The sequence below is a fragment of the Neoarius graeffei genome, chromosome 14 (assembly GCF_027579695.1).
Source record: "Neoarius graeffei isolate fNeoGra1 chromosome 14, fNeoGra1.pri, whole genome shotgun sequence".
Taxonomy (NCBI): Eukaryota; Metazoa; Chordata; class Actinopteri; order Siluriformes; family Ariidae; genus Neoarius; species Neoarius graeffei.
In genome coordinates this window covers 65,467,134-65,479,342 of record NC_083582.1, presented here as the reverse complement: position 1 = coordinate 65,479,342, position 12,209 = coordinate 65,467,134, and the positions used below count along the sequence as shown (strand labels likewise).

Below are 12,209 nucleotides of genomic sequence, written 5' to 3'. Positions count from 1 at the left end.
TTCAATTAACATGTGCCTCGTCAAAAGTTAATTAGTGCAATTTCTTGCCTTCTTAATGTGTTTGAGATCAAACAGTAAATAGTAAATAATAACAAACACAATAAATAACCCTATTCAACGACTGTAGTCATCCATATTACACTGACCCGAACTTCCAACGCAACACTTCAAATTTCGTAATATTTTGTGTACGCAAAATAAGATCGTGGTTTTGGGTAATGATACCTAAACTACACCTTAAAAGCTCATGAGATTGTTTTTATTTTGTTGTATGGACAGTTCGTTCCACTTGAATGCACACTGTTTAGAAGTTTGCGACTCCACTCAGGTTGAGTAGGGCTACGTTTACATTACGTCAAATCAGCGGATCATCAGATTAACGTTCTTAAAACGATTCGCGTTTACACTAAAACCGTTAGCCGTGCACACAGCAACGCCAATACGTGGATACGCTAATCACATGACTTTAGACGGCGCGTAACATGATCCCAGTGCATTTAGGGCATGCGCAAGGCTCACCACTTGTAAGTAGAAGGATGGCAAGCCGCGCAAGGCTCACCACTTGCAAGTAGAAGGATGGCAAGCCTAATACATGGATACGCTCGGCTCCGCAGGCATCCTGCGCTCCAAATCACTCCGCCCTGAACAGCGAGTGCCCTCTGGAGGGTGCGCACTCCGGCCCTGCGCAGCTCACAGAGCACGCGAGTGAAGTGAACAAGCCACGATTCGGGACTGAGCCGCTGTGTGTGTGATCCCAGCGCATATCACTTACTACTTGCAAGTGGAAGGATGGCAAGCCTAAAGACAATCATAACTACACAATGGGCAGTATTTGCATCAGTATTTGCAGTATTTTCATACTTTTATACTCTTTAATGAAAGGTGATACAAGGCGGAAGTCCGCGCCGTTTTTCAGCAGTCGCGTCACATGACCAACGCCAGCGAATCAGGAAGGTGGATGTTACAATGACGTTGTCCAATGAGACGCCAGCTAGAGCTCAGCACAGCGTATTCTGAATGTTTACACAGCACCGGAGCTGACACGATCTGGATTGAATACGTGGACGCTGGCGGATTCCCGTTTCCTGGCGTTTCCAGGGGGTTTAATGTAAACGGACAGTGCATCCGCGAAGAAAACGAGACAGATACGGTCTAATGTAAACGTAGCCTAGAACTCATTGGCCAATCCTTCTTAAACTTGGTCAATAAATAGCCACAGCAATGGGCAATTTAAATACTCATTGGCATTGTACTGGTGCAACATTCGACCATGGCACAGCTATGTCAAACTCAGCGAGAAAGAGCCATTGGTATGCTTGTTGGCGGAATGTCACAAAGACGGGTTGCAAGGGCTCTGGGCATCAATGTGTTGACCATTTCACGTCTCTGGAGCTGGTATAATGACACACACGTGTCACCACCCCTCAGCAGGACCGCCATATTCATCTCCAGCACCTTTGCAATCACTTCCTGCCAGCTACAGTCACTGCTGCGCAGACCAGAGCTCGTCACCAGAACAGGATCAGTGACCAAACAATATGCAATCGCTTGCGTGAAGCCAGGTTGCACAACCGACGTACCAGTCGTGGTCTGGTGTTGACTCCTGCTTGTCGCCGTGTCCGTCTGGAATGGGCAAGGGCACATTTGGGCTGGAATGCGTTCAGGTGGAACAAGGTCCTGTTTTCTGATGAATCTAGGTTCAAGTTGAGTGTTGCTAACGACAGAGTGCATGTTTGGCGTAGGCGACGGGAACGTTATGCTGGCGCTAATGTCCTGGAGCGTGACCGCTGGGGTGGACCAGCTGTCACGGTGTGGGCTGGAATAAGCAGCAGACACAAGACTGAGCTTGTTTTCATCGATGGAAACCTCAATCCAGCCCATTACCATGATGACATTTTGGCCCGTGTCGCGGCTCCACTGGTGACTCGCTGCCGCCTAACGCTGCAACAGGATAATGTGATGCCACATGTCACCAGAGTCTGTCAGGAATACCTGAGGCAGAACAATGTTCAGTGTCTTGATTGGCCCACGTTTTCCCCAGATTTAAACCAGATAGAGCACCTATAGAGATCTTGCAGTCACGTGACCGGAAAGTACACAGCCGCCATCTTGTCGGTAAAAAACACAGCTGAATACTGCTGCACTCGTGTACAGAATGGATCAATTTCAACCGACGAACTACATGGCTCATTTTTCTAATAAACAGATAACTAGATATATGTCTAAAATAAACGATCTACAGATTAGTGACCCTTATGGCTTTCCGGACGGAGTTTTCACGACCGTGTCAGTGGATATTGAACTGCCAGCGGAATACCCAGACGTGTATAATTACCTCATCAACTTTCCCTCGCTGTTCAGTGGTGAAGCACTGCGTGCTTATAAATCTCTGGACAGTTATCTTTACAGAAATTCAGGATTTGTCAGCGACTCAGATGTGGCATCTTGTAAACAAGAAAATAACAATCCTCATTGGACGGGTAAGTCACTTAAGTATTGAGTATAGCACTGGCCAGCCGATTATAGAATAGAATAAGGTAATTCCAGCTGTAATTCCAAATCGTCCGTCTTGTTTACCATGGATCTGGCGTTGGAGAGGTAGAGGCTTAGCAGTGGAGATTTGAGTGGCTGTTTTCTGAGCTTAGTCAAGAGGCCGGCTCTGCAGCCTCGCTTTTGCTTCCGCTCCCAACACCGCCTCCTTCGCTTTGCTTCCGATAACAATCCACGGAGACCCCGCTGGTCTCGTTATCTCGTCCGGAATGTTGTGCATGCGATGGAAATCGCTACAAACCGTCATTTTCTGCTGGAAACCAATGTCCAGTAAGTCCATACGGTTGTAGTGGATATTGAAGTCCGGTACAGATGAACAACACGCAAAAATACACACAAAAAACATAAAAAACGTGCACAGGTAGGGAGAGCTTGTAGTCGCAGCCGTTGTAGTAGAATTGTATATAGTAGGGTTTTCCAGAAGAAAAGGTAGAAGCAGAAGTAGAACCAGAAGTAGAAGGCGGAAATATGGCGTTTGACCGACAAGATGGCGTCTGTCACAATCTGGATCGGCTGTGACGTCACATGCAAGTGCTCCATGGGATATTCTGGATCATCAAGTGAGAAGGCGTGATCCAGAACCCTTCACAGTCCTACAGTTGCGCCAGGCACTTTGTGAGGAATGGGAACACATCACACAGGCTGAAATCCGGCAACTGATCGACTCAGTGCATCGGAGAATTCAGGCTGTGTGTGACGCCAGAGGTGGCCATACAAGATACTGACTTTGATGATCCAGAATCACACTTTGATTTGACGTTATGAATTTCAGACCGGGATTAATTTGTTTTTCATTCATGACTCTAAAATGCTGTATTTGAGTTAAACCTTGATATTTATTGTGTATTGTTAAATATATCACGAGAAAATGGCATGTATCGTAATAAACCTGAGTGTTGCGTTGGAAGTTTTGGTCAGTGTATGTCAAGAACCGCTCAACTAAGTAAAGAGAAACGACATCCATCATTACTTTAAGACATGACGTGTGTTTTAATTAATAAAAATAAAGAAAAAAACAACATTGAATTAGAAGGTGTGTCCAAATTTTTGACTGGTACTGTACATTTCTAAAAAGTCTCTCTCTTTTACTCCACAAGGCTTACTTTATCGCATCCAGATGTGCGAGACAGCCAGGGTTACAGAGGGAGCTGTAAGTGGGATTGAACGCTCTCTGCAAGCAGGGCTGCAGTAGTTCGACTCTGGCCAGAAAGCCTGAACACTCAGAAAATGATGTAATCGACTGAAGTTTAGTCTCCTCCACACATATCCCGAGAGCTAAAATGTCTTCTTGCTGTGATAAATGAAAATGAAGATGAAGTAGTTTTGGTCATTCTTTTTCTCATCACTGTTAAATAAATTTACTTTTCATTTTGCTATATTCATCTCTGAGAGGTAAGCATGAGATAAGTCTTTGACTGAGTTGATAGGCATCTCTGATGTTCTCACCATGTCTTTCTGTGAGGACTGTTTCAGAATGAGAGGAGCTAATTGAGGCTGGATCTGCAGAATGTGCAAGAGTGTGTCGAGTCGTGGACTGAAGTGTCGAGCTGCTGCCATGATCCAGGCTGGAGAAAGGTCAGGGGTTACACCCATGTCCTGCTGCAGAGCAGCAACAAAACCTAACACTGCTGCACAGAATACCTGCAACAAAAGCACACACATAAAGGTGCAGGCACAAACATAGAAAACATTGCTTCATTAATATATTTTTGATATACAGGGGGGTCCAAAAGTCTGATATCACATTAAAAATCTGGGATTTTTTAGTTAAAACTGGAAATAAACCCAAACTATTTTTTAAAAAGGAACTGTGCAACATCTTGACTATCCAGTATGCCAAGATACTGCAAAATTCCTAATTCACTATTTACAGTGGTGCTTAAAAGTTTGTGAACCCTTTAGAATTTTCTATATTTCTGCATAAACATGACCTAAAACATCATCAGATTTTCACACAAGTCCTAAAAGTAGATAAAGAGAACCCAGTTAAACAAATGAGACAAAAATATTATACTTGGTCATTTATTTATTGAGGAAAATGATCCAATATTACATATCTGTGAGTGGCAAAAGTATGTGAACCTCTAGGATTAGCAGTTAATTTGAAGGTGAAATTAGAGTCAGGTGTTTTCAATCAATGTGTGAGTGGGCACCCTGTTTTATTTAAAGAAAAGGGCTCTATCAAAGTCTGATCTTCACAACACATGTTCTTCACAACACATGTTTGTGGAAGTGTATCATGGCACAAACAAAGGACATTTCCGAGGACCTCAGAAAAAGCGTTGTTGATGCTCATCAGGCTGGAAAAGGTTACAAAACCATCTCTAAAGAGTTTGGACTCCACCAATCCACAGTCAGACAGATTGTGTATAAATGGAGGAAATTCAAGACCATTGTTACCCTCCCCAGGAGTGGTCGACCAACAAAGATCACTCCAAGGGCAAGGTGTGTAATAGTCGATGAGGTCAAAAAGGACCCCAGGGTAACTTCTAAGCAACTGAAGGCCTCTCTCACATTGGCTAATGTTAATGTTCATGAGTCCACCATCAGGAGAACACTGAACAACAATGGTGTGCATGGCAGGGTTGCAAGGAGAAAGCCACTGCTCTCCAAAAGAACATTGCTGCTCATCTGCAGTTTGCTAAAGATCACATGGACAAGGCAGAAGGCTATTGGAAAAATATTTTGTGGACGGATGAGACCAAAATAGAGCTTTTTGGTTTAAATGAGAAGTGTTATGTTTGGAGAAAGGAAAACACTGCATTTCAGCATCAGAACCTTATCCCATCTGTGAAACATGGTGGTGGTAGTATCATGGTTTGGGCCTGTTTTGCTGCATCTGGGCCAGGACGGCTTGCCATCATTGATGGAACAATGAATTCTGAATTAGAGAAGGTGGGTCATGCAGCAAGACAATGACCCTAAGCACACAAGTCATTCTACCAAAGAATGGTTAAAGAAGAATAAAGTTAATGTTTTGGAATGGCCAAGTCAAAGTCCTGACCTTAATCCAATCGAAATGTTGTGGAAGGACCTGAAGCGAGCAGTTCATGTGAAGAAACCCACCAACATCCCAGAGTTGAAGCTGTTCTGTACGGAGGAACGGGCTAAAATTCCTCCAAGCCGGTGTGCAGGACTGATCAACAGTTACCGGAAACGTTTAGTTGCAGTTATTGCTACACAAGGGGGTCACACCAGATACTGAAAGCAAACGTTCACATACTTTTGCCACTCACAGATATGTAATATTGGATCATTTTCCTCAATAAATAAATGACCAAGTATAATATTTTTGTCTCATTTGTTTAACTGTGTTCTCTTTATCTACTTTTAGGACTTGTGTGAAAATCTGATGATGTTTTAGGTCATATTTATGCAGAAATATAGAAAATTCTAAAGGGTTCACAAACTTTCAAGCACCACTGTACAGCTAGGGTTACAGTGGGGGGCTCGTCCTCTGGTAACCTTGAGAGTTTGATTTCCCCACTCACAACTGTATTGCAGTGTGCCTTGCCAGACGGTAATAGGTACCATTTTTATGATGGTCTTTGGAACTTTTGATCTCCTGGTTGAGAGGTGGACACGCTAACCACTAGGCCAACTCGCGGTTATGCAACCTCAGTGGCTGGGTATTTTTACAATCTACCCGGAGGAAACCCACACTGACCGCAGACACATGGAGAACATGAAAACTCCACACAGAAAGGCCCCCGTTGGCCATGAGATTCGAACCTGGAACCTTCTTGCTGCGAGGCAACAGTACTAATTACCGCACTACCATGTGAGCATTCAATATTTGACATTTAAAAAAAAAACGCCCAGTGAAAAAAGCTTGCGTTTTGTTGAAGTCAACCAGGGATTTTTTTTTCAGTGTAAAAAGTTGTATTTAGGTGTTTCGGAGCTCCATGTGAAGTTTGGTGCAAATACATTCCTTCCACAGTGAGTTACAGCTCAGTGAGTGACTTCTCAATTTTGGCACTAGGAGGCACTTTTCCTTGTGTTATTCAGTGGAACTGCTGCACACTCCTACTAACATGGAAGTCTGAGAATTTCACGATTCAAACACAATTTAAAGCTAGTCACAATCATAAATGGTTCAAAAGTTATTTCATGTTTTGTAGAACATCTGTCTGCATTGCATTGATAAACACTCAGTTTATAAGGGTTAATATGACAGGACAGGGAGATTTGTACTGGTTTCTCACCCTCAATTCTTCTTCCGTCTTGATTTTGAAGGCGAGTATCACAAAATCAGTGAGATATCTCTTGCCCAGTTCGATGCGCTCTCTCTCGGAGAGTTTTTCCATATAGCCGCCCAACCGACTGCTACTCACAGCACTTACAAACTGCTGGATTCGCTCGTGGCTGCTCTGTTCAATACCTGAGACAGAAAATAGCAAAGTACCTTCTTAGTAAAGTATTATCTGAGCATTGTCTTTATACCCAACTGCCATTTACAGCCATTTACAGTAGCATTTAGAAGATGCCCTTATCTTAACAGACGTGCTTTGTACTCTCCATCAGAATCAGAAACATATCCTCATGCTAGTACAAACAGGTCAGGGTCTAAAAATACTATCAAATTAAAACTGTTAGAGATACGTTAATACAATGAGTTAGTACAGCAACAAAAGCAGTACAAGTCAAGTTTTTTACGGCACATTTAAATGCTTTGTGATGTTTTACAATGGATATAAAAAGTGTACACACCCCATTAAAATTATAGGTTTTTCTGATGTAAAAAAAACGAGACCACGATAAATAATTTCAAAACTTTTCCCACCGTTAACCCCTTCAGTGCCCTTGGACGAGTCACGTACGTCATGAAATTTTACCGTTGTGCCTTATGACGTACGCTACTCGTCATAAACACCTCCTTTTATGTACCTTACATGGCACATTACTTTTACTTCACAGTGGCACATATGAATTACAGTCAATGCCTAAAACATTCTTCTGTTATAAGGCACAGTGGTAAAAGATTTCATTATGTACGTGACTCATCCAAGGGCATTGAAGGGGTTAATGTGACCTATAACCTGTACAATTCAATTGAAAAACAAACAAATCTGTTCGGGGGAAATACATAAAAACGTACAATAAGCTGGTTGAATAAGTGTGCACACCCTCAAACTAATACTTTGTTGAAGCACCTTTTGATTTAATTACAGCATTCAGTCTTTTTGGGTCGGAGTCTATCAGCCTGCCACATCTAGACTTTGCCCACTCTTCCTTGCAAAAGCGCTCCAAATCTGTCAGATTGCGAGGGCGTCTCTTGTGCACAGCCCTCTTCAGGTCACCCCACAGATTTTCAACTGGATTTAGGTCTGGGCTCTGGCTGGGCCGTTCCAAAACTTTTTTGGGGTCATTGTCGTGCTGAAAGATGAAATTCCTCTTCATCTTCAGCTTTCTAGCAGACACCTGAAGGTTTTGGGCCAAAATTGACTGGTATTTAGAACTGTTTATAATTCCCTCCACCTTGACTAAAGCCCCTGTTCCAGCTGAAGAAAAACAACCACAAGACATGATGCTGCCACCACCATGCTTCACCGTGGGTATGGTGTTCTTTTGGTGATGTGCAGTGTTGTTTTTGCGCCAAACATACCTTTTGGAATTGTGGCCAAAAAGTTCAACCTTAGTTTCATCAGACCATAACACATTTTCCCACATGCTTTTGGGAGAGTTGATGGGTTTTTTTTGGTGCAAAATTTAGCCGGGCCTGGATGTTTTTCTTTGACCCGACCTCATAGTCCAGACATATGCAGAATACGGGAGATCATTGTCACATGTAGTACACAACCAGTACTTGCCAGAAATTCCTGCAGCTCCTTCAGTGTTGCTGTCAGCCTCTTGGCAGCCTCCCTGACCAGTTTTCATCTCGTCTTTTCATCAATTTTGGAAGGACATCCAGTTCTCGCTACTGTCACTGTTGTCCCATATTTTCTCCACTTCTTGATGACTGTCTTCACTGTGCTCCATGGTATATCTAATGCCGTGGAAATGTTTTTGTCCCCTTCTCCTGACTGATACCTTTCAACAATGAGATCCCTTTGGTGCTTTGCAAGCTCTCTGTGAACGTTGGCTTTTGCTGGAGGATGCAACTGAGTAAATGTCTGAACTTTATTTGGGGTTAATCAGAGTCATTTTAATTGATGGTGGGTGTGAACCCCAAAAGACTGAATGCTGTAATTAAATCAAAAGGTGCTTCAACAAAGTATTAGTTTAAGGGTGTGCACATTCATGCAACCAGCTTATTGTACTTTTTTTTTTCTCCCTAACAGATTTGTTTGTTTTTCAATTGAATTGTACAGGTTATAGGTCACATTAAAGGTGGGAAAAGTTTTGAAATTATTTATCGTCTTCTCATTTTTTTTTATATCAGAAAAACCTATCATTTTAACGGGGTGTGTACACTTTTTATATCCACTGTAGGTCTTCAGTATTTGTTTGAAGACAGTCAGTTATTCTTGATGCAGGTCTTTGTTATATTTTGATGGATCGTGAGTTACGTCAAGCCATGCTGGAGTTTTGAAGGAAACGCAGTACAGAACCAGGTTTGAGAAGTACCTTCAAGAAGGTGGGGACTGGTCTGGTCCGGTTTTAACTCTGTATGCAAGCATCAGTGTTTTAAGTCTGATGCAGGCAACTAAAGGAGAGAATGTAGCATGGGATGATGTAGGAGAAACAAGTCATGTAGCTGCATTCTGAATGTTGCTTCTAACTGGCCTTCATTACCTAAACCTGCTATCAAAATGGCCACTGAAGTTTCAGAGCGAAAATTACACCATTATTCATGACTACTCTGTTAAAGTCATTCATTTCATTCTGTGTAAAAAAAAATACAATAAAATAAAAACACATCCTGTACATCAATGCTTAAATACTGTTGTACATCTCTTTCTCTGTGTCCGAAATCACTCACTACTCATTATATAATGGGCTATATAGTGAGGTCGCCATTTTGTAGTGCTGTCCGAATGTATAATAAGAATTATTAACCCCCTTTATAGTGCACTCAAAATATCCCACAATACGTCATGAAAATTAGTGTACAACCGACGGTCACTAACCAAGCTAACCAATGGTTATGATAAAACCATCATGAGCATCAGGTCACTTCGTCCAATGACCATTTCGTCCAATGCCATTTTGTCCAGCAGTTGAGACGTCCAAAGCCTTTTTCATATGCCCTATCAATTATTTTAAATGTGCGACAAGATCGAGATATAAACAAACCATAATTAATTTAAGGGACTGCATTAAGCACTATCAAAAACACACAGGCAAACAATCCAAAACAGCAGGCAATCTCGTAAACATGAAACTAGCAAAAGGTCAGGTGAGGCACAAACAGGCTAAATCAGGCAAAGACAAATAACAGAAACTAACAGGAAACAGGATCGGAAACCCAGGGAATCTACACAGGAGAATAAGACTCGGTAATGTGCACTGACGTGGTGTAATACTTCGCACTGAACGTGCGTTTTATCAGTCTTCATATAGGCATGCTGATGCCTCTTGATCATGTGCAGGTCGGCCTCATTAACAGCGTGCGTGCGAGAATCCGCTCAGTGCGCGCACAGTCCGGAGCGCACCTGAGCGGACTCTCGCATGCGTGCTGTTAAAGAGGCTCACCTGCACATGATCAAGAGGCATCAGCATGCTTATATGAAGACTTATAAAGCGCACGTTTTCTCATATCTGGATATCATATCTCATAGGATATCTGGCAAGTGCGAGCATAGATGTAATTTGGTCTAATAAAAACAATCTCTCCCCACAAGCGGCCCCAGCCGAACGCGCCCAAAGTTGACACTCACTGATTCCCATCATTTCCAGTTTCATTTTGCAAAAATGTGCTTTGCTTCGGTCAAATTCCATTGAGAATCCCTCCTTTTTTCGAACAAACAAATACCTGAAATATTAAATAATTGATAGTGCGTATGAGAAAGGCTTTGGATGAAAAGTCTTAACTATTGGATGAAATGGCATTGGACGAAATGACCTGTATCCCCATCATGCACTGCGCTAAAAAAAAAAGTGTGTTGGGGTGAATGGACGAAGGAAGAAATACATTATAAATGGACATTCAAGTACAATTAAAAATAGGAAGAGAATAGAAAATAAGCTCAAATAGAATAAGACAGATAAAATACAAGAATAAAAGTTAGCGTGCAGAGCGAGGAATTAATCAAAAGCTTCAAATTTGATTTAATAAAAGTCAGTGGCAAAGAAGAAAGAGAGCATTAAGCCTTGATTTAAAAGAACTGAAAGATGCAGCAGACACACAGTACTTTGTATTTATTAATGTGGGAAATACGCTCAGTATAATATGAATTTATCACAAAAGCACATGCATGTGTTTCTTATATCGAAAACCCACCAGCCGACTGATCTGGCACGTTTTAATTGTGCGACAGTAATGACGTAATTAACGGCACGACTGAGTAGTGTCTGAAAGTTTTTTTTTTTTCAATTTACCAATGAGCTCACTATATAGTCCTCTATATCGCAATTCCCTATATAGTGAGTAGGGAGCAGTGAACGAGTGAGTGATTTCGGACACCAGGCAAGTCTTCTCACCCTGTGCAAACTGAGACTCCTCCCATAGGCTATGACAGCACTGTCGGATGAGCCAACTAAAAGGAGCACTGCAAGGGTATGCGTTTCCTCCCAACACCAGATTGCACTGCACATCAATCTCTTGTTCTGAGGAACTAAAATAATGAAAACAATAAACATTCATTTTCCATTGTAAAATGGTTCTTGTGCAATTGATCTGCCGTCTTAAAAAGCAGATCACAATTTTATTCAAACTTGTACCTTGAGTTCTGTGGCACGGACAAGTCTAAAATCTGCCTGTCATCAAAGATGTCCAGCCAGAACTGGACCAACCCATCACTGAGCCCTGCTCCATACACCAGGTCCAGATTAGAGTCTCTGTCCAGTACCTCTAGTATCCGGGCCAGAATTGGGGTCAGAACTCCCTGTAGACATCGCCACAGAGTGTGCCTGTGTATAAAAATCATAAGAAGACAAGGGATGTTGTGTAAGTAAAACTACTGAGGTTCTTTGCTGTTGGTAGAGAACAGAATGTTGAGATTGAGTTGATATTAGTGTTATGGTCAAGTCCAAGTGCATTCTTAAGTCAACAGAGTAGTCCAGGTCATCTCACACTCACATTCAAGTTGACATTCAAGTCACAGATAAGTCAAAGCCAACACTCAAGCAGTACATCAGTGATTAACATTGTCTACAAATTCTACCAAGAACTTTATTATGCATTCCCATACAGTATGTACAAAGATTAAGCTGCCAGTGAGGACTAATTCAATGAAATCATACAAATTTTAACCAATACCTTGATTCCATAGGTGCTAAAGGCAGCAACTGGACTTACTTGAAATTCTTGAAGACTTTTCACCCCTCACCCGAAAGGCTTCTTCAGTTCTGTCTGATTAGTGGGGAGTTCCAGGTATTTATCCTGTAGTGGACCAAAAGCAACCCTATGGGGAATCGTTGAGGTCACCTGGGTCACTGAGTCATCCTGTAGGTGTAGGTCACTGAGGGCCGGGTGTGAACAGTGTTAGCAGCTTAGAGGGTCGTTAGGATGATCTGTGGGTTGTTGACTTTCTCTGCCATCATGTGAGTCATTGAAG

The 12,209-nt window shown here is 42.2% G+C and overlaps 1 protein-coding gene across 1 annotated transcript in view; it reads right to left on the bottom strand.

Annotated features, from left to right (window-relative positions):
• rnf213b (ring finger protein 213b) overlaps positions 1-12,209 on the bottom strand; it is a 140,818-nt gene that overhangs the window by 71,686 nt on the left and 56,923 nt on the right. Inside the window, exons 33-37 of the mRNA XM_060940238.1 lie at positions 11,374-11,562; positions 11,134-11,267; positions 6,756-6,931; positions 3,997-4,191; positions 3,654-3,841 (exon numbers count right to left, since the gene is read on the bottom strand). Of these exons, the coding sequence (XP_060796221.1) occupies positions 3,654-3,841; positions 3,997-4,191; positions 6,756-6,931; positions 11,134-11,267; positions 11,374-11,562 (882 nt within the window). The remainder of the gene's footprint in view (positions 1-3,653; positions 3,842-3,996; positions 4,192-6,755; positions 6,932-11,133; positions 11,268-11,373; positions 11,563-12,209) is intronic.